Source organism: Garra rufa, chromosome 1 (genome assembly GCF_049309525.1).
Source record: "Garra rufa chromosome 1, GarRuf1.0, whole genome shotgun sequence".
In the NCBI taxonomy this organism is placed as follows: domain Eukaryota; kingdom Metazoa; phylum Chordata; class Actinopteri; order Cypriniformes; family Cyprinidae; genus Garra; species Garra rufa.
The window spans coordinates 82,048,504-82,072,474 of NC_133361.1; the positions used below are offsets into that span (position 1 = coordinate 82,048,504).

General features: G+C 38.5%; 1 protein-coding gene across 1 annotated transcript in view; it reads right to left on the reverse strand.

The window, feature by feature from the left end:
* LOC141339709 (uncharacterized) overlaps positions 1 to 15,809 on the reverse strand; it is a 253,315-nt gene extending 237,506 nt beyond the window's left edge. Inside the window, exons 1-2 of the mRNA XM_073844976.1 lie at positions 15,725 to 15,809; positions 13,704 to 14,777 (exon numbers count right to left, since the gene is read on the reverse strand). Of these exons, the coding sequence (XP_073701077.1) occupies positions 13,704 to 14,777; positions 15,725 to 15,809 (1,159 nt within the window). The remainder of the gene's footprint in view (positions 1 to 13,703; positions 14,778 to 15,724) is intronic.
* Between the last annotated feature and the right edge of the window lie 8,162 nt (positions 15,810 to 23,971).

Sequence of the window (23,971 nt, forward strand, 5' to 3'; positions counted from 1 at the left end):
AACCCCATGCCAGGATTTATGTTAAGATAAGATGCAGATGTCTCTACTTCAATATCTGTAGTGTAGGTGTGTTTGTGTTCTCTTTATTTTTTCACGTAGTTCTCAGTTGTAAAGAAAGTGGACAGTGCTTTTATGTTAATCTTATGAATACTCTCTTTTCTAGGTTATGGGGTATTTGCCACCAAGAACATTGAGCCAGGAGAATTCCTGTTGGAGTTTGCTGGAAAACATATCACTGGATCTAAAGGAGAGGCTCTTTTCAAAGAGTACTCAGCTGAAGATGCAGTATTTTTGTATTTCTACTCCTTACAGGGACAGTCTTACTGGTAAGACATTAATGAACTAATTAATGAGATAATTAAAGATAATTACACATTTTAATAATTCAACATTGTTTCTAAAAACATTTCACCACACAGTGTTGATGGCAGCAAGGATACAGACAGACTTGGAAGATTTATAAATGATGATCACATAAAGCCAAATAGCAAAATTAAAATAGTAAGTCTATATATAAGTATTTTCTTATACTTTTCCTTGTTTTCTTTCATACAATCCCATCTCAAATGTAACATGATTTTTACATGATTACAAAATATGTAACTTGTAAGTGTTTATTTGATTTTTTTTTTTTTACCAATAGGTAATGGATGAAGAGGAGAGACCACATCTGTGTGCATTTGCCATAACAAAATTAAATGCAGGACAAGAAATTATGTATGACTACGGAGATCCTGACTGCCCACGGAGACATGTATGTACAACGTCTTCTAATATTATAATTATCTTATCCTCTGCAATACTGCTGTGCAAATTGTATTTATTTTTTTGAACAGAAAATAGTGAGGAACTAACACAATACAATTGTTACAGTATTTGTTCATATTTTTATGTTAATTTATAATCCATAAGTATGATAACAAATTATTATTTACTTACTAAGACAAATACATGCTGTTGAAGTAGTTAATTGTTAGTCTGTTAACTAATTACTGTAACCATGATAAATGCATTGACACTCAAAATATCAATGCTTTTAATAGATTGTTTCCCTGAAAACCTCCTCATGCGGAGAGAAAAGTGAAAATAAGGTAAATATATATATAGAGATGTCTGTTTCATTAATTGATTTGTCTAAGGAATACACTGTATGGTCATTTTACAGTTAAATATGATATTAAATTATTTTCCCATTATGCTTTTATGCATTTTACAGGAATCACGATGGATGGGATCATTTGAAAACCTGGACTCAAAGCCTGGCGTGATTCAAATTGATGACCTTTTCATCAACACAGACATGAAGATTGCAAATGGATGCAATGCTGCAGAGATATTCACAGGACTCTTTTGCAAAAAAAAAGTTGCAGTGAAACGAGTGGCAAAACATGTTGCCAAAACTGAAATAGAAATGGCTAATTTCCTTTGTTCAAATATTTTACAAGCAAAACATCTTTTACAACCTATTAAAGTGTTGGAAGACTCTTACTTTGCCTATTTTGTCTCCCCTCTTTGTGAATACAGTTTGATGGAACTGATTGAAAACAAGGATTTTCCTGAAAGAAAATGCTTGACAGACAGCCGAAGACTAGAGATCTGCCAGCAATTGCTCAAAGGACTTCAGGAACTGCATTCATGTGGAATTTTGCACAGAGATCTGAAGCCTGAAAACATTTTATTTGGTAAGAGCAGTCTGTGGCATAGCGGTGATTATCCTATAATATAGATTTATAAGCAGATATTTGCATTTAAAATATGTGAGCATATGAGGATGTGGGTTTTTATGAAAATTTGTACTTTTCTACAGATATCTCCAATAAACTATACATCGCAGACTTTGGAGCAAGCAGGAAACTGGATCTGGCCCAAGCCACATTGCACTCTCAAATGGCTGGATCATTTTCTTGGTCAAGTTATGAAGATGTTGGAGGCATGCAATGCAAGTACAAGAAAGAATCTGATATCCAGGTAAGTCAGGTTTAAAAAGAAAAAGTTAAAACCTATTAACCTGGATGAGGATGATATCCCATTAAAGTGTTCTTTATTTAAACTAGTTCAAAGTTTAAACCAGTGTGCAATTGTGCAGTGAAAAGGCAAAATGAAATTTATAACAAAACAATAGACCTAATGGATAAATAGCATTTAAGAGTCTTATTTAAAGGAGCTGAGTGTAATTTTTAGGAGGATCCATTGACAGAAATGCTATATTATATACAAAACTATGTCTTCAGTGGTGTTTAAAGACATAGGTAATAATTCGTTATATGTTCCACCACCATGTTTTGTGTAGATAACTGAGAGATTGGTTGTAATTCTTAGTCACCGCTGGAAATCCCAGACGGCTCCTTTAAGTAAAATAATTTTATTAAATTAAATGTTATATTATTATTGCCAATTGGCAACCTCATGAACTATATTTGTTTGATTTGGGAAATTGGGATCCTTTGGTTCGGGTGAGAATTCAGCCTGGGACCACTGTGATTTCTCAAAAGAAAATATATAATTTAGCCAAAAAATTCACACACTATGTTCAACGTCCTTCATGTCGACATTTAAAGCAAGTGTTATATAACCACAAAAGGAATTCACTGAATTATGTTTTATTCATTCTGTACATTTTTATTAGGTGGTCATTACTGGGCAGTGTTTGAAATGTGCTTTCTGTATTGTAGGTAGCAGGATGCTTGGTGCATTACATCCTGACAGATGGGCAACACCCATTTCAGACATGTTTACCCTACTCCAAGGATCCAGTTGGGCTATCCCAAAATGTCAGAATGGGTAACTTTACTCTTCAATGTGAAGAAATATGGTCAAGACAAACACAAGTTATACGCAGAATGCTGTCTAAATCGATTCAAGAACGTCCCTCCATTGAGGAATGCCTGGAGTCTATTACATGTATGTGCAAAAACTTTCCTTTTCTCTTCACATCGTTGATAAAAGGTATTGTATGTTGTATAAGAATGTAAGTATTTAAAGTATTCGATGCCATATACAGGTTTTACACACCAGTCTGGAACCAAAGACAACGGCAGCAAAAACAATGAGATTGAAGTAAGTACTTGGATATTTATTTAGGCAGTTTAATTATAGTTTTATGGGCATTTGAAGTCTTAAAAAGACTGGTATGAGATAAACAGCAGGCTTCTAGAGTGGTGTAAAAAAATCAGATATTTGTTACATGGATTAACAGACTGTTATTGTTTTACAGGTCAGATCCCATACATCTAATCCCCAACAATCAGAGGAAATAGACATCCTGGGGAGAACTGACAAAGAGAAGCCAGAGGGTGTTTGCAGTGACAACATGGATTCATCTAATTTTGAAGAGGAATTATCGCAGTGTAAAATGGTAATAAGAGGTGTAATTATATGTATGGGAGATGAGTACTGCATAAACTATTATTATATTAGAAACAGTTTAATTTATAAAGTTGTTATTGTCGCATTCTCATTTAAGTTGTGTTTCTGTAATGCAGAACAACACTGAACACCAGTTTACACTGGAAATGTCAGAAGAAAAAATGTCAGAAGAAGAAGTGTCAGAAGAAGAAATGCCAGAAGTGCCAGAAGAAGAAATTTCAGAAGTGCCAGAAGAAATTTCAGAAGAAGTGCCAGAAGAAGAAATCTCAGAAGAAGTGTCAGAGGAAGACACTTCAGAAGAAGTGCCAGAAGTGTCAAAAGAAGAAATTTCAGAAGAAGAAGTGTCAGAGGAAGAAATTTCAGAAGAAGTGCCAGAAGAAGACACTTCAGAAGAAGTGCCAGAAGAAGAAGTGTCAAAAAAAGAAATTTCAGAAGAAGAAGTGTCAGATGAAGACATTTCAGAAGAAGACATTTCAGAAGAAGAAGTGTCAGAGGAAGACATTTCAGAAGAAGTGTCAGATGAAGACATTTCAGAAGAAGTGCCAGAAGAAGAAATTTCAGAAGTGCCAGAAGAAATTTCAGAAGAAGTGCCAGAAGAAGAAATCTCAGAAGAAGTGTCAGAGGAAGACACTTCAGAAGAAGTGCCAGAAGTGTCAAAAGAAGAAATTTCAGAAGAAGAAGTGTCAGAGGAAGAAATTTCAGAAGAAGTGCCAGAAGAAGACACTTCAGAAGAAGTGCCAGAAGAAGAAGTGTCAAAAAAAGAAATTTCAGAAGAAGTGTCAGATGAAGACATTTCAGAAGAAGTGTCAAAAGAAGAAATTTCAGAAGAAGTGTCAGAGGAAGACATTTCAGAAGAAGACATTTCAGAAGAAGAAGTGTCAGAGGAAGACATTTCAGAAGAAGTGTCAGATGAAGACATTTCAGAAGAAGAAGTGTCAAAAGAAGATTTGTATGAAGCTCAAGCTAAAGGACAAGTAGCAGAAGTTATCCAAGGAAAATCACTTTGGAGGAAAATGGTTGAAGATTCTGGCTGTAGCTCTCACCAACAAAATATCCCAGTGAAGACATCCTCAAACACTGCACATCAACGTATCTATGACAAAAAGAATTACTGTCTTTACTGTGAGAAGGCCTATGTAAAAATTGCAAGACATCTTACACAGAGACATTCTGGAAAAGTTGAAGTTGCAAAGGCACTGGCACAAAGGAAAGGCTCAGCGATGCGAAATCTTTTGTTAAGCAAGATCAGAAACATGGGAAACTACCACCATAACATTTCAGTCCTATCCACTGGGAAAGGGGTAATTGTACCAAAAAGGCAAGCAACGTATCATTCAACATCACATGACTATCTGCCGTGCAAGTTTTGCTACGCTATGTATGTCAAAACAGACCTTTGGAGACATCACAAACGTTGCAAGTTACAAGTTAAAGACTGTATGCCAGTAAATCGAAAAGTTCAAGCAAGTTGTTCCTTGTTGTTACCCATGGACTGTACAGTTTCTAGTGGATTAAAAAAAATGATTGAAGACATGACATATGATGCTGTAACTCAAGTGGTGAAATCTGACCAGCTGATTCTCTCACTTGGTGAAAGGATGTTCCTCAGAAATGGAGAAGTTCCACGGTACCGGGCAGACATTAGAAATAAGATGAGAGAACTTGCCAGACTTCTTATGACGGCAAGAAAAATTGACAAAGGCATTGTTACTTTAAAGGACTTGATAAATCCAGGAAAGTTTAACACAGTACTGGAGGCAGTAAAAATCATGACTGGATTTGATAGGTCGACGAACCGTTTCTCTGTTCCATCAACAGCCCTAAAACTGCGACACTCCCTTGTGAAAGTGTCACATATTTTGCAGGGAGAAGCTTTACGTCAAGAGGACGATGCCTTAAAGAGCCGAGCTGAGCACTTCAGTAAATTAATTGAACTGGAATGGACAATCATTATATCAGAAAAAGTGGAACAGCCCACAAATGCTGCCTTTAGCAGAAGACATTAAAAAGCTCCAGGATCACCTAAAGTGTCTTGAGGAGACAAACAAAGAAGCACTCACTGACCACCCATCACAAAGATCATGGAGTGATCTCTCCCAGGTGACTTTAACACAGCTGATATTATTCAATCGTCGACGTGAAGGTGAGGTTTCCAGGATGGAAATCAAAACCTACCTGCAGAGAAACAACTACCAGATGCAGGATGAAATTTTGGAGAGCCTGTCAGCATTTGAGAAAAAACTTTGTGAGAACCTAACCAGAGTAGAGGTACGGGGAAAAAGAGGACGTAAAGTGCCAATACTATTGCCAGCAAATGTGAAGGAATCTGTGGACCTTTTAATTAAAACTAGGGAACATGTTGGGATTTCCTCTAGCAATCCCTACATATTTGCCCGTCCATTTTATGGATCACAGGAAAGCATCCGTGGTTGTGACTGCCTAAAACGCTATGCAGAAAGCTGTGGGGCTAAACATCCTGAGAACATTACATCCACAAAGTTGCGAAAACATGTAGCCACAGTTTCTCAGCTACTAAATTTACAAACCCATGACCTAGACCAACTAGCAACTTTCATGGGACATGACATTGAGGTCCACAGAGAATTTTACAGACTGCCAGAAGAAACTTTGCAAATGGCAAAAGTTGGCAGAATTCTTTTTGCACTGCAAAGTGGAATAGGCCAATTTAAAGGAAAATCCCTAGAGGACATAACACCAAACATCAACTGTAAGTCAATTATTTGTATGTACCTGTCTTTTTAAACAATTCAAAGTGTCAATGATTTGTAAAAAATCTACTGTCAGTTTTAAAAATGTGTTTGATTGTTTTGTTACAGTTGAAGAGGGCACCAGTGATTCCGAATCGGAGGATGCTGAATCTAATAAAAGGAGGGCAAAGAATAATTATCTCGAAAAAGGGACTGCCACTTCAAGAAAGACTGTATCAGGGGAAGCATCTGCATACCTGAGGAAACCACCACTGCCACTAAATCAAAAGGGTATATTATTCAACTAATAATAATGAATATCATCCACATTTATCATGTAATTACTGTCCTTTTTACTTTTGAAATATGTTAATTATTTAATTATTATTAATAATTTGTCCACTTAATCTTATTTATTTTAATAGGAAAATCCAGAAAAGCCTGGACAGAAGTGGAGAGTAAAATGATTGAACAACACTTCAAAAACTTCCTAAAGAAGATGAAAGTCCCTGGAAAAAATGACTGTGAAAGATTCCTAAATGAAAACCAATCTCTAAAGAATAGCGAAAGAGACTGGATAGCAGTGAAGTACTTTGTGCATAACAGAATAATTACCATGAAGAGAAATTTGTGTCAAAAGTATACTACCTAGAAATATTGAGAATTACGCTATGGGTTGTCAATGTAAAATGTTACAATACTTGGAGCTTACGTTATGGGGTATCAGTGTTGTGACATGAAAACATGTCATTGCATTGGTAGTTCATATAAATGGAGAGTCAGTGTGTCATTGCATTGGTAGTTCATATAAATGGAGTGTCAGTGTGTCATTGCATTGGTAGTTCATATAAATGGAGCGTCAGTGTGTCATTGCATTGGTAGGTCATATAAATGGAGCGTCAGTGTGTCATTGCATTGGTAGGTCATATAAATGGAGCGTCAGTGTGTCATTGCATTGGTAGGTCATATAAATGGAGCGTCAGTGTGTCATTGCATTGGTAGGTCATATAAATGGAGCGTCAGTGTGTCATTGCATTGGTAGTTCATATAAACGGAGCGTCAGTGTGTCATTGCATTGGTAGGTCATATAAATGGAGCGTCAGTGTGTCATTGCATTGGTAGTTCATATAAATGGAGCGTCAGTGTGTCATTGCATTGGTAGGTCATATAAATGGAGGGTCAGCATTGGTAGTTCATATAAATGGAGCGTCAGGGTGTCATTGCATTGGTAGTTCATATAAATGGAGCGTCAGTGTGTCATTGCATTGGTAGGTCATAAATGGAGGGTCAGGGTGTTATTGCATTGGTAGTTCATATAAATGGAGCGTCAGTGTGTCATTGCATTGGTAGGTCATAAATGGAGCGTCAGTGTGTCATTGCATTGGTAGGTCATAAATGGAGGATCAGGGTGTCATTGCATTGGTAGTTCATATAAATGGAGCGTCAGTGTGTCATTGCATTGGTAGTTCATATAAATGGAGCGTCAGTGTGTCATTGCATTGGTAGTTCATATAAATTGAGCGTCAGTGTGTCATTGCATTGGTAGGTCATATAAATGGAGCGTCAGTGTGTCATTGCATTGGTAGTTCATATAAATGGAGCGTCAGTGTGTCATTGCATTGGTAGGTCATATAAATGGAGCGTCAGTGTGTCATTGCATTGGTAGTTCATATAAATGGAGCGTCAGGGTGTCATTGCATTGGTAGTTCATATAAATGGAGCGTCAGTGTGTCATTGCATTGGTAGGTCATAAATGGAGGATCAGGGTGTCATTGCATTGGTAGTTCATATAAATGGAGCGTCAGTGTGTCATTGCATTGGTAGTTCATATAAATGGAGCGTCAGTGTGTCATTGCATTGGTAGTTCATATAAATGGAGCGTCAGTGTGTCATTGCATTGGTAGGTCATATAAATGGAGCGTCAGTGTGTCATTGCATTGGTAGTTCATATAAATGGAGCGTCAGTGTGTCATTGCATTGGTAGGTCATATAAATGGAGGGTCAGCATTGGTAGTTCATATAAATGGAGCGTCAGGGTGTCATTGCATTGGTAGTTCATATAAATGGAGCGTCAGTGTGTCATTGCATTGGTAGGTCATAAATGGAGGGTCAGGGTGTTATTGCATTGGTAGTTCATATAAATGGAGCGTCAGTGTGTCATTGCATTGGTAGGTCATAAATGGAGGGTCAGGGTGTTATTGCATTGGTAGTTCATATAAATAGAGCGTCAGTGTGTCATTGCATTGGTAGGTCATAAATGGAGGGTCAGCATTGGTAGTTCATATAAATGGAGGGTCAGGGTGTTATTGCATTGGTAGTTCATATAAATGGAGTGTCAGTGTGTCATTGCATTGGTAGTTCATATAAATGGAGCGTCAGTGTGTCATTGCATTGGTAGTTCATATAAATGTAGTGTCAGTGTGTCATTGCATTGGTAGTTCATATAAATGTAGTGTCAGTGTGTCATTGCATTGGTAGTTCATATAAATGGAGTGTCAGTGTGTCATTGCATTGGTAGTTCATATAAATGGAGCGTCAGTGTGTCATTGCATTGGTAGTTCATAGAAATGTAGTGTCAGTGTGTCATTGCATTGGTAGGTCATATAAAGGGAGGGTCAGGGTGTTATTGCATTGGTAGTTCATATAAATGGAGGGTCTGCATTGGTAGTTCATATAAATGGAGCGTCAGTGTAAATTTCATTTAAACAAATCTGTATTTTAGAGTATCTTACATTTTTATTTCATGGTATCTTGTCATTTATATTCTGTGTTTTGTCAATTGAAAACATTTTCTTTGATTTATTCGGAGCAAACAAGTTATCTGAAAAGTAAAACAGTTTCTATTTATTACTTTATTTATATTTTGTTGTAAGCATTCATCACTGTGGTGGAAAGTCTGCACTATCAAAGGGGGGGGCTCTTTTAGCTTATGAGTTTTTTATATTATAAACTTGATTGTTTATCATGTGGAAGACCATTTCCATTGGCAGGAGTGCAGCAAAAGCAAGTGTGAAACCTTCAGTTTAGGAATGTTTGTGGATGTTAAATAAACTTTATTTCATTTAATATACTGTCGTTATGCCTTTTTTTCAATATTTTATTCTGATCGCAAGAATTGTTTTATTAATGCTAACATTAGTATTACACGTTAAATAAATAAATCTAAATACATTTTTTATGTTGACTTAAGGGGAGACACTACAGGTGAATATGGTAAAAAATTTTACTAGCAGATATCATCATGAAACTTTCCACCTACATTACGATGAGAAAAAAATTTATTACAAAGTTTCTGTAATTTTTTATTTGAATATACAAATTATGCGCTAAATTGTCTATATTTTAAAAAACAAAATCTCAGAATTGGATAAAGCCAAGTTCAAAATTATTTTTTCATTGTGTTCACATATTAGATGCGAAAAAAATTACAGAGGGATTTATGTATATCTACTTTTGTTATCCTGTAAATCAGAATATACTGTCAATAGCCTTAAAAAATGTATTTTCGCCATGTTTTTTGGAATAAAATGTTATAGAAATCAGGCTAGGAATAATATATTTACAAATTCCTCTGTAATTGTCTCCATAATATAACTAGGTACAAGACTGAAAAGTTTGGTGTATATAGGTGCTACTGAAGTGGAGATTTCGGACTTGGAGTATGAAAGAAAAGTCATTTTGAGAAAATGGGCTTTAAAGATTTATATTGTAAAAATTCCACACATTTTTATACGAAAACATTGCTAACAAGCAAAACAACTGGCCAAGTCATTGTTTATAACAATGTAGACCAGGAACAATGACTACTGAATAAAACAACATTGCCAAACAAGACCTTCAACTAACCACAGGGAACCACAAATACAGACACAAACTTATCATCAGAACTGCAACTCTAGTCATCTATGTCCATCGGAACACAAAGTTCACCTAAAGGGTTGAAAGCTTAGCTCACCGTGCCTGCACCATATGTAGGCCCCTTACCCCTCTCTTGCTGATGCCTTTTCAGCTTTTTAGCTGTGTTCAGAGTCTTTCTGCAATGTTTTACACTCTCAGACTGGATGGATTCGGCTTTTGTGATCCTCAGCATATCGGTTTGACTGATGGTGGTGACGGTAACGACAGTGCTTTCCAGCCAAAGCTTATCCATAATGGCAAGCATGGCAGAGGACCCCTCATTAAAAGTTAAAATGGCCATACTTGCAGCTGCCTCAACTCTACTCTTACCTACAAACACTGTTTTTGTACAGCGGGCCCAAATGACAGAGTTGAGGCACTCATTCGCATTTTGAGTGCCACCATGCTGCATGCGCTGCAGCAGGCTGTCACTTGACATGCGGTGGTATACAGCTATCAGCTTCTGGCCCACCTCCCGAGACAAAAAGTTTCCTGCATGGAGCCTGTGGCTCTCTGGAGTTTCTCCAATTTCCTCCACCCTCCTATACCAACACCAGGACAGGTTGCACCAGGTGTGCAAGGGGACTTCGTCACAGGACATGCTATGGAGGAGATGTCACGTGAATAAGGAAAGGGTCTGGGTCCAGATGCAATTAAGTAATTTTTAATGAAAATAATAACAAACAAAACAAAACCAAAAAGCCAACACAGCAGACTAAACATAAACTGAAACATAAACTGAACAAAACATGAAACAAAGTCTAAGGCCAGGATCAAGGAACACAAAATACATCCAAGACAGAAGACAATGCAGCCATGAAACAGGAGTGAAAGGTGAGAGTTCTTAAAGACCAGATAATTGTGAACAGATGTGAGTGAAATCAGTGCTAATGACAAAGACAGGTGAAAGCAATCAGGAAGTGCAGTGCAGGAACAGCGACCTCGGGAGGCTGAGGGAAGACCCACAGCCCCGATCATGACAGGAGACCAGTCCAGATCTAATTTTTCATTTTCTCTATGGAACCCTGGTTATTTAAAATTGCCCCCCTGTAATAATTTTGTAATGTTTTACATTTTTTGGCCCTTAATTTTCCCAGACCCTTCCCCCCCAATTTGCGTTCAGCACTTAATTTCCGTAGTGCTGTGCCCATATGCTTATGGGCATGGTTGATGCATTGTAATTTTACTACCTCATGCCAAGAGTATGGGTTGAGGGATACCAATCCCTGAATGCAGCACTGTCCCCATCTGACAGCATCTGAATGTATCTGAGCTGGTGGCGACTCACAGACCTGGCCCACATCCCTTTCGCTGCCTCCTGCTCCATAGCCTTGCTTGAGCCCCTAAAATTTCGTGCACAATCATGCGTTTCTCTCCAGCTGTCAATTTCCTCATCTGTAATCTTTCCCTCATGCCTGGCAGCTTCTTTAAGGGCACAAGCATGGCAATAGGAGGATAGAACCTCAAAGTCGATCACCAGTCCCGTAAAAATATCGATGCACACCCCGATCCAATAGTGTGTTGTGAACCCTCCTTTCTGCCAAGTGCCATCAAAAGACACACTGATATTTATCACCGCATCTGCATCCTCTCTCAGCATCTCTGCCACATCTGCATAGGCCTGCCTGACCTGCTCCCTTGTCCTGTGAAGTGACTCAAGATCTCTCTCAATTTCTGCCACTAAAATGAAATGTGTATTGTATCAATAACTGTTCGTTTTTGTTTTTATAGATACAGCACACAGAAATCTGTACTGTAAAAGTAAAACTGACCACCGCAACACAACATAATGAATGCGATGGCACTTTATTCTATTCTTATAAATCTTATAAGTATTTTATCGATACAAAACAAATATTGTTACAGTAATGTTATAATATGTTACAAGGTGGTAACAGCCACACGTATTGGGCTATTTCTGACATTAGAAATTCTACAGACTGCTTCAATTTTTGGGATAGGCTACAATCCTGTTTCCATAGCCTACCTGTCACTCTCTTGCCGTGCCTCTGATACATTTTAAGGTGAAGGCCAGGGAACCCCAACACCTTGCTGATTTTTCTGAGAGCTGCATTTCCCAATCCTAACTCGTGTGCCAAGAGGACCATTCGCACATTCACGTCAAATGCAACGTCGTTTCTGGACTCATCCCGAAGTCGGGTAGACGTGTACACGCTCCTTGTCATCTTTACCCAGACAGCACTCTAGCAAATAAACTGCTACAGAACCCTTGATTCTGTGGATCTATATTAATTTTTAGCCCTGACATACCACAATTTGGACAAGTTAAATCACCAATCAGCTCATTCAGTCGCGCAGCATGAACAAGCAGCCACTGTTGTGTAGAGTGCACTTTATTTATAGATTGGCTTATATCTAAACCACCCTGGTTTCCCATTGACAGCTTACGTTCAGATGCGCTTCCCGAGTGCATTTCACTGAGTAATCCATCACTAATTTTCCTTTCCCCCTTGCAAGTGACAAAGGCGATGATTGACGCGAAGTCATTTTCATCCATTCACTCAAAAGATCCGGCGGAAAGCTAAACCAAACAAGGAAGCGTCAAAGCATACCATGTGACGATTCTGAACGAATCACGTTGTCAGAAATTATCTTCAGCCAATGAGATTTTGGATCCGACAGCATTGTACAGAAGAGAGAGAGCTTTCCAGCAGTGTACGTGATGTACATCTACAGACGCAAACAGAAAAAGTGCAGTAAAATAAAGACCTAAATGTGTATTTCTGACTTTTTTCACCACAAGTCTAAAAGAAGACACGTTATTGAAGACAGATATCCAAAAATCTCAAAATTGACCAATAAAAAAAAAATGTTTTTGCCTGTCGTGTCTCGCCATAAAGGTGAATTGAATGTCAGTTTGGTAAGTGGTTAAAGGCCAGGCTGAGTGCTGAGGCCGAGGCCATATAGGCTGCTCCGCCATGGCTTTCCAAGTTTCATGATCCACCATGTCTTCATAAACGGTTTGCTCCACCACGGCTTCCCGAGCTTTTGTAATTCAACAATGGCTCCCCGAACTGTCTGTACAGCTCCCTGATCTGCCATGGCCCCCCAAGCAACACCCTGATCCTGATAGTCTGAAGTCCATAAATGTAAACAGATATAAAAACATTAAATTGAAATCAACTAAACAATAAGCTAAAATACACTTAAAATCAATTTTGTTCAGTTTATGTCTATATATAATCTTCCAGTTACATTGCTTTTCCCAGCAAGGTAAAAGTTTGTCTAATATTTTGATACAGAGAAATCAACACATGGAATTGAGTGACACACTCGTCATAGTCACACTTTGAGGGAATCTACTGTAATCACTTAATATTTGAAACTACAGTAAAGCAGATGATAAGGTATGGCCACAGTAAAAAAAAAAGCCTTATGGTAAACAAAAAGAGATGAAGGATGCATGAAAGTGATCAAATGCATCCCACATTTAGCTTCGGTGTGAACATCCTTGATTTCACACACCTTTTTTTCTCATTACACTCTTGAACAAGGAACACAGACGAAGTCTGACATTTGCATGATTTTTCACATATCTGTAAGTGTGATGGAAAATGTTTTTATTACTTTGACTACACTTGAATGTCTTTCAAAATGAATGTGTAGATGATTCTAGAAATTGCTCCTTTTTCTAAACCTCTTCTTGCATTGAAGAAAATGGCAGTTCCTTTCCAGAATGAGTTTGCAAATGACGTTTCATGTTGCTCTGACATGTGAAACTCTTCTCACACTGAAGACACTTGTACGGTTTCTCTCCAGTGTGAACTGTCATGTGTACCTTAAGGTTTACTTTATGCGTGAAACTCTTTCCACACTGAGAGCAGGTGTAAGGTTTCTCTCCAGTGTGAATGCTCAAGTGAACTTCAAGACTTGTTTTATATGAGAAACTCTTTCCACACTGAGGGCAGGTGAAAGGTTTCTCTCCAGTGTGAATTTTCATGTGGTTATCAAGCGTACTTTTCAGTGTAAAACACTTTCCACACTCAGGACATATGAATGGCTTCTTATCGGTGTGAATTATCATGTGAGTCTTAAGAACTCCTTTTCGTGAGAAACTCTTCCCACACTGTTTGCAGATGAAAGGCTTTTCTCCAGTGTGAATTCTCATGTGGACAGTAAGGTTATTTTTCTTTGTAAAACTATTACCACACAGTTTACAGGTGAAAGGCTTCTCTTCAGTGTGAGTTCTCATGTGGACAGTAAGGTTATTTTTCTTTGTAAAACTCTTTCCACACTGAGGACAGACGAACGGCTTCGTTTCGGTGTGAATGTTCATGTGAGTCTCAAGAACTCCTTTTTGTGAGAAACTCTCCCCACAGAGTTTGCAGGAGTAAGGCTTCTCTCCAGTGTGAACTCTCATGTGGACAGTAAGGTTTTGTTTCTGTGTAAAACTCTTCCCACACAGTTTACAGATGAAAGGCTTCTCTCCAGTGTGAACTCTCATGTGGACAGTAAGGTTTTTTTTCTTTGTAAAACTCTTTCCACACTGAGGGCATATTACCGGCTTCTTTTCAATGTGAATTTTCATGTGACTGTTAAGATGTCCACTTAAAATGAAACTCTTCCCACACTGTTGGCAGCTGTAAGGTCTCTCTCCAGTCTGAATTCTCATGTTAGAATTAAGGTTTGTAGTTTGTGTTTTTTTACTTATTTCTGGTGAGGATGTTTTTTTATTCTGTGAGCAACTAATTGATTTTACTTCAGTTTTGAAATCATGTTTCTCATTTTGATCTTTCTCTTCTGTTTCTTTGAGTTCGTGACTCTCCTCTTTCAGTGCCATCAGGTCTGAGGTGAAATGAGAAAAATTTAAGTTAACAACAGTTTAATGGCACAAAGCAACAGACATCAAAACACTTAGACTAATGCTGTCAATTAATACATACTTGACAATAAACTATTTCACATTGAATCTCCACATTAATGTAAGAAAACATAAAGATTGTACATTTAAAATATGTGGCTTATTGGCATCTTTTTACCAAGTAGCCAATTGTTTTTGAAAACCAGTCTCATTGATACAAATACTGCTGCTGATCTGTCTCTATTAAACGCATTTCCTTCCAATTTTAATCATTAATTATAGCTATAACTAAAAACAATTATTTGTAACATGTATATTGTTGTGCTTTTATCACAACTGCCATATAATGATAAAAAAACACTCCTTTTAAAAAACCCACACATAATCTGCCATGTTTATCTTCACGTTAGAGAATTTAAAAGCAGCATTCAAGTAAGAAATATTTCCTAATTAAACCCACAAAGGTTACGATGAGAGATTTTCAGTTTCTATTTTATTGTTTGGCTCCAGAGTTGGAGAGTAACAAAGTACATGTAACGTCATTTCATATTTAAAATACAAGATGAGTAACTATTACAGAACATGTTACCTGTTTCTGATGCAGAACAGTTATTTGATGCAGTCATGATGTCTAGACTGGACTATTGTAATGCACTACTAGGTGGCTGTCCTGCATCTTCAGTAAAACAAGCTACAAGCTGGTGTTTCTGAAATATGACTATTTATTGTTTGTTGTAATGAACATTCACTGCTATTTACATTTTAATATCACACTTTTGACGACAGCAGAAAAAAATCACTTACAATTAAAACAAATGTCAAGTTAAAAACTGAAGTGTCATTGTTTGCTTCAAGCAAAATAAACTTTTTTTTTGTCAGATACGGCTTTCATTGTTTTCTAATCAAAAGTAGATAGAGAATGAAAACCAACCTGTTTGTTCCTCAGTGTCTTCATGTTTTAATGTGAATGTTTCTTCAATCTTCATGTCTTCAATCTCCTCTTTAATAAATGCCATTTTATAATAGTGTGTCACATGGATATCTGTTGATTCTCCAGGAGTTTTTCTGTGTGTTTGAACACTTTGTCCTGTTTAAGATGAGAATAATTCATAGAGAGAAAAATCGATGCAAACTAAATCTCTATCTGCTTGTCAATCAGCTTCATATTTATAAAATGTATAAAATATATACAAATACACCAAAGGTTCATATTTTGATTACAATATTAGGCTATTTTGATTTATATTTGGTATTTAATTATTGGTTTATCATATCTAATACATTACACGTTAAATCATTCTCGGTTGTGATTCACTCGTTTGTGTTTGTTGTTGTTTGTAGTCCGCGTGCCGCTGAATCGAATCACTGAATCATTTCACAAATTATTTGATTCAAATGATTCGGATTCTCAGTTTCTCTCATCGATTGATTCATGATATAGAGAGCAAAATGAGACTCATATTCTCTGTTACTAAAGGCTAACGCTTTATTTAACTAAGTATCTAAATCACTAAATAAAGCATTGCAACGTTACATTTAACAATACTGCATTTATTTTACATAGCTTGAAAAAAAAACGCTTTAATTGATGTAACCGTTTGCATTATATAAAAACACAAAACAGCAAACCTTTTTTAGATGAATCACAACAGATGAGGAGCGCTGCGCGTCTTAAAGATGTCACATCATCAGAGCAAAATAAAAGTCCCATTGGTGCACTGCTCTCTAAAATCACAAATATATCATAGAAATGTTGTATATAGAATAGAATTTCGTACCCATATGATGATGCATTTCTAACATTGGAATACTTCCCAAATCTAGGAATACTTTTGTCTATTTATTTATTTATTTATTTTTCATTTAATGTACATTTAAAACACTATACTTTCTGTTTTTATACATTGCCATTAAATTCAAATAAAACTAATCAAAGCTGCTGCGTAACTTACAAAGAGGGTGTGATGGCAAATTTGTTCTATCACTCTTTTGACGATTGTAATCAATCTCTATCTTTTTTGTTTGTTTTTGTATTTATTCCTCTTTTGGAAAATCATTGAAACACTCAGGGATTTTCTTTTTCTTTTGCTATTGGGGCAAATGAGGGCACAAAAACATATTTGTGGCAGTCTATATACAACATAAAAGAACTACAGTGATTGGGTCTAACATTTATTTATTTATTTATTTTTTATTAATAGCCCTGAAACGTTTTAATAGAAGAAAACACTGCATAATGCAAAACTTCACAACTGGGTGTGCAAGAATAAATTACTGTGCAAAATATGTCTGAATTAAACTAAATTTTAAAATTAAATTAAAAGTAAACTCTTTAAAAAATTGGCACAGTAAATTAACCTAGCCACATTCTGCATTTTGGAATGAAACAACATTCATTACATTCAAAAACTGTAATGAAAAACTAAGATAAACATGATGTATAAACTATGTTTTTATACACACAATTTGTGAGGATTGAGAGGATAAACTGAGAATCCTACATTCTACACAGGTAAGAACATCCAGCCACTGGCAGCATGTTTACTTTTTTGTGCTAAATTTATTAGCTCTCCATTTTGCTTTTTTCCCTCTATGGCAGTGCACATTGTTTCTTCTCTGCACAACTGTCGACAATGTTCAGCAAAGTTGGACAGCTTGTGCCCTTTTTGAAATGTAGTCCGCAGTTTGTTGTATGCGGTGACGTCAGATGCCTCCAATTCAGCTATAATTATAATAGTACTGACTTTTTTATTTGACAGTGCAACAGGATTATTGAAATAGTAACTGTTACAATTTAAATAATACAAATATACAATTAATATTTGGGTATTTATTAAATGCAACCTTTTTTTATTTTTATTGCAATCATACAGTTTATTTATTGTTATAATAAAACAAATTTATTAGTATTAAATACTGATATTTTATTTTACAGTGCAATATGGTTACTGCAACAGTATTTAATAAAATATAATAATTATTTTGACTATTATTATAATTTAAATAATAACAAATGTATTTATTTAATGTTATATTTGTTATAATTTACATTATATTTGTCACGAATTGAGTCGTCCTGTCATCATAAACTCTTGCACTACACATCATGGACTTCATTCCCCACAAGCCACTGCACTAATCACTGCATTCACCTGCTCCTTGTTTCTCACTGCACTGATTACCGCTCACACCTGCACCTCATTTCTAGGACTGCATTTAAGCCACTCTCACACTCAGCTTCTTGTCAAAGTCTTGTATTGCCCCGGCTGCATTTCTGAGCGTTTCTTCCCGTGTTTGTTTTCCCGTGGTTGATTCCTGGACTCCCTCCCGTGTTTGATTCTCGCTGCCAGCCCCGAGCTTTCTGCCTGTGTTTGGACTACGATTTCTGCCTGCCCCTGTGTGTTTGTTTTGTTTTGTCTTATCTAATAAATGCTGCATATGGATCCGCTCATCTCAGACCATCCTTGTGACAGAAGACTTCGCCACTACAAGGATCCAGCAGCTAGTATGGTGTCATCCGGTTCCAGCACGAATTCAACGGTACAGATCATGCGTCTCAAACAAGGTGAGCGGTCTGTTGAGGAGTATGCAATGGACTTTATTGAATTGGCGAATCAGTCTCCTATGGATGAGGCATGCCTGATGATTTTCTTCCGTGGAGGACTCTTAGAGCCATTGGCTTCACTCATGCCCATGTTTGCACCTAACTGGACTTTACAAATTTACATTGACATTGCTCTGCAAATGAGCGGCTCTCCTTTTACTGTGGGAATCAAAGAAGAGGACAACAATGTTCCCACAGTAAACTCCAGCTCAGAGCCACTACGCAAGATGGCTGCCACGCAAGAGTCTGCACACAAGATGGCCGCCAAGCCTGATTCCCCGGCCAAGATGGCTCCGTCCAGCCTCCCAGAGTCTCCGCTGGTTCCGCCCGGCCGTCCAGAGTCTCCGCTGGTTCCGCCTGGCTTCCCAGAGTCTCCGCTGGTGCCGCCCGGCCTCCCAGAGTCTCCGCTGGTGCCGCCCGGCCTCCCAGAGTCTCCGCTGGTGCCACCCGGCCTCCCAGAGTCTCCGCTGGTTCCGCCCGGCCTCCCAGAGCCTACGCTGGTTCCGCCCGGCCTTCCAGAGCCTCCGCTGGTTCCGTCCAGTCGTCCAGAGCCTATGCTGGTTCCGCCCAGCCTTCCTGAGATTCCTGCCTGCCCTGTTCTGGTCACGGAGGCCATGTATGGACTGTCTAATTTCCCACCCACCCTCCCTACAGCTCCAGTCCCTCCACCTCTGTCTCCTGACAGTTTCTCGGCTCACCTTCAACCCACCTTTGGTACAGAGGAGTTGCCGTGGGTCTGCCAGTCTCCATCGGTGCCCTGGCTGGAGGATCCCTCACCATCGACTCCAGCCTCAGAGTCCTGGACTCCGCCTCGGCCCTCCGACCCTGCGGCTCCACCCCGGCTCTCTGCTCCCTCGTCTCCGCTGTCAGCCGTCGGTCCACCAGCTCCACCGGGCTCCATCGTCCCTCCGGCTCCGCCCTGGTCGGTCGTCGCCCCACCTTCGCCTCTGGACTCTACTCCTCCGGCTGCGCCTCGTCGCTCCGTCCTACCGGCTCTGTGGACCTCCTCCCTCCCGCGGGCACAGCCTCGGTCCTCTGTCACTCCGGCTCCACCGTGTACCTCCGGACCTCCATCTCTGCCTTGGTCGCCAGAGCCTTGGGTTCCGCCTTGGCCCTCCGGATCCTCTGTGTCGCCCAGGACCATCGACTCTCCGGTTCCGCCTCGGGCTCCACCGGCTCCACCTCCGTCGGTCAGCCCCATGGAGGAGCCAACCCTTCCTCCACCATGGCTTCTCCCTCCGCCGGTCCCGCCTCAGTCCATAGCTCCATTACCCCCACATGGACCTGGCCCTCCATCCCTCCCCCTGTTCCGCCTCCATTCCACCACCCTCCGGTTTCATCATGTGGTTAGAGCGTCTGGAAGCCGCTCCTTAGGGGGAGCTCTGTCACGAATTGAGTCGTCCTGTCTAGGGTTGGGTATCGTTTGGGTTTTTTTCGATACCGGTGCCAAATCGATATTTTTAAAACGGTACCGGTGCCAAAACGGTGCCTGAACCGATACTTTTTTAAAAAAGCCACAAAATGGTGGATGACACAAGAACATCTTTTTATTGGACAAAACAGTTCTTTAAAATGAAAAATGTATTAAAAGTTTAAAGTATACATTAATATTTAAGTAAATACAAAACACAACAATAAAACTTTTAGAAGCCACCTAACCCAACTACAATAATTTAACAGCTTCAAATTTCAGCAATTCTTTTGCAGAAATATTGCCATATTTGCTTTCTCTGGCAAAATAGGACACCTCTCCTGACTTATTGCATGTCCTGGTATGACTAGGGCAGAGGGCAGGGTTGTGGCTAGAAGGGATACAGCTCCGACCGGAAACTAACAATGAAATTAATTGTTCTACCTATTAGATTGTGTTTTTTAACATCTACACCTACCCCAACCCTAAACTTAGCCCTTACTATAATACATAAACAGTATTATTGTTGTACAGTGTGATAAAAATAATGTTAGATTGATGTGCACATGCCAAGTGGTCAGATCTGTCTCCCTTCAAGTCTAAACCAGGGGGCAGAGGGGGGATGCTTTTAAATTCCTATAGGTGGGAGGTTGACCAAATTGAATTTCATGTGAGTTTTCTTATTCAGAAAATATTTTTTCCGATCATTCTGACACCTGTTGCAGGAGAGGGGTAATAGAAGTGGCCGCTTTTAGACTGCTATTTACGGGTGTTGTAGTCCACAGCGAAGTGTAATGTGGGTAGTGTAGTTCAACACGTGTGCTGATGTGATGTGCGCACTCGCTGTGTGCTGTGTAGTTGAATCGGATGGAGAAAGTTTTTATTCTTTGTTTTAAGTTCACTCAAGTTATTCCACCCGGGAGCTCTTTGCACTGTGAACCTGACAACACGAAAATAAGTAAAAGAACGGCATGCATCGGTAACTTTTGTCCGTCTCCCTTTGCACGAACATGAATGATGAGCTGTTACGCTGCCGCGGGAGATCGCTGAAGCAGAGAAAGTAACACACCCCATTAATGCAGTATTTTAATTTATCATGCATGTTCACAAATCAATGCTTTTTACATCTGTGTCATAGCACCAGAAGACAAATATTTCAATAGTTCAGGCACTTAAGTGGCACCGAAATGAGGCACCGAAATTCGCGTTCTTTTTCGGTCCGGTACATACCGGTCATATGGGTGCCGTATTGGCACCGGGTTTCGGTACCCAACCCTAGTCCTGTCATCATAAACTCTTGCACTACACATCATGGACTTCATTCCCCACAAGCCACTGCACTAATCACTGCATTCACCTGCTCCTTGTTTCTCACTGCACTGATTACTGCTCACACCTGCACCTCATTTCTAGGACTGCATTTAAGCCACTCTCATACTCAGCTTCTTCGCAAAGTCTTGTATTGCCCCGGCTGCATTTCTGAGCGTTTCTTCCCGTGTTTGATTCCCCGTGTTTTCGATTCCTGGACTCCCTCTTGAGTATGATTCTCGCTGCCAGCCCCGACCTTCTGCCTGTGTTTGACCACGATTTCTGCCTGCCCCTTTGTGTTTTGTTTGTACCTAATAAAATGCTGTGAATGGATCCGCTCGTCTCCGACCATCCTTGTGACAAATTATGGCTGTATTAGTCATTTATTTTCATTTACTGTTATTATAAAAATACATTTATATTAAGATTTATAATTCTACAGGTGCCACAATTAATGTCCAACAACAAATATTTTAGCAAAATGCTTTCCTCAGAATTAATGAGTCATTATTATATTGTTCTCCGTCTGTTTAGCGTGCATCAGCGATCGTTTACTAGGGTTGTTCCGATTCCGATACTAGTATCGGAAATGCTGCCGATACCACAAAAAATTCTAGCATCGGAATCGGCGAGTACTTGAACCCACGTACCGATCCGATACAATTTTCTTAAACAAGATATGTTATTCCTGCTAGCAAATCAGAAGCCAGTTCTTCTTCGCTGCTCAGAATGCATACACAGGGAGAAGTGCTGTGTGTTGCCACAAGCAACCACTGTTTAGAGCAGCGAAGAAATACAAACATGCTAGCAGCATGTCCGCTGTTTGGCAGTATCTCAGACTGAACCAACCAGCCAGTAAAACGGCGTATGTAAGGCTTCATGATTTCTGTGATGCGGAAAACACGGACGGAATCGCGGAATCCAATCATAAAACGGAATTTACAGGTTAACGCGGAACGTCATGGAATTTGTCAACGTTTGGATGTATTAATCAAATGTAGGTCATTACACTTAAATCAAATCGTGATATGGACTAATATTAAGCCGATGAAAATATGAATTATGCGTGGCTCTGTGTTATGAATGGTAGAGGCACGTGACACTTGCCGTAATATGAAAGGGCTCCAGACTGTGACCATTTTTTCTGCCAGTGCGACTTACTTTCGTGAGTGGTCGCACTGGTGCGGCCACATCGTTGTTCAACTCATAAGCACCGCCATTTCTGTTTCAGATAAGAAACAAAAAACGGCACGCGAAACAAAAGCGAAACTAACACGATACTTTGAGCTGCTCAGCGCTGACCGTTTATCAGCTAGGACCGCAACCAGTGTTGGGAAGTAACTAGTTACATGTAACGGCGTTACGTAATTTAATTACAAAATAAATGTAACAGTAATTCGTTACAGTTACTGAGAAAAATGTCTAATTAAATTACAGTTACTTCTGAAAATGTTAAAGATTACAAATGGGGTTACATTTTAAAATTTTCTTTAAAAATCTGGGATATGTGGGATAATATTAATCTGTTGCTTTGCCTGTTTGTGATATGCACGATACCTTCTGCAGATACCTTTTCTGGTTTGAATTTGCGGAGCACCACGTCTGCCAATTACGTTAATCCTCTTTGTCAGCGCGTTCATCGTCCCCTTTGTGCATTCGAGACCAATTTTAAAAACATTCATAACAAATTAGCTAGCCTGCTAGCTGCCTTTACCAGACACACTTGTATTTATGAACCCTTTCACAAAAAAATATCGCATTTTCAAACCATTTTAATTTTGAATGTCATTTGTAAAATCAGTGTTTAGACTACTGCGTGATTTTCAGCTGAAACGTGACTAATGATTTGAAGGATGAAAATCCGCTGCAGTTTAGTTTTCGAAAAATATAAATCTTTCTCGAGGGCTTGAAACTTTTCTCTAATGATCGATGTTGACCTAACGTGCCACCTAGTGGACAAATCTCTCAATTAGTTGCTGGAGAGTCTTGCAAAATCGAGCTATTATCTAGTGAAGCCCCCCAGTTGGTCATTGGATCTAAGCAGTGTTTTAGAATAAATGTAACTTTATTTAAAACAATAAAAAATAAATAAACAATACCATGGATTTTATGACAGAGCTACAATGATGGAGTCTGGTTGAATTTGGCAGTATCTATTCTAGAATCTATTCTTGCTTCTGTTAGTGAGAAATAATTATTAGCCCTGTATGGTATAATGATTTCCCTTCACACATAGTGGTAAAAATATAATAGTTTGCAGAGTTTTTATATTTTTTATTATATCAGTAAGAAGAAAAAAACGTGTTTTTACTACATTATTATAATCTAGAATTGTTTTTTTCTCTTAAATATAACTAAAAATAATTATCTGTTTTTTAGAGGAAACATTCAAGAAATCTTTTTTAAGATTTAAGTTTTTTTTTTCCAAGGCATTGTTACTTGCCAGTGTGTCCTGTCAAAGCTATGCAAAATTTAGATTTTGTAACAACAGCAAACAATCTTTTTGTTATAAGGTCTGGTTTTGTGGTGGCTGTACTTTAAAATTAAATTAATATAATCTTAATTCAAGTGATGAAAGATTTTGAAATTCTAACAGTAAACTACTGTAAGGTCACACCTGCTTGGCATAAAATTGAAATGATTTAGTTGAAAATATCCATTAGAAACTTAAAAGTAATCAAAAAGTCAGATGTAATCAGTTACTTTACTTTTATAAAGTAATTGAAAAGGTACACTACTTATTACATTTTAAATAGGGTAATTTGTAATCTGTAATCTATTACATTTCCAAAGTAACCTCCCCAACACTGACCGCAACACAAACAAACTTGCACGAACCCCGAACAGCTTTATTC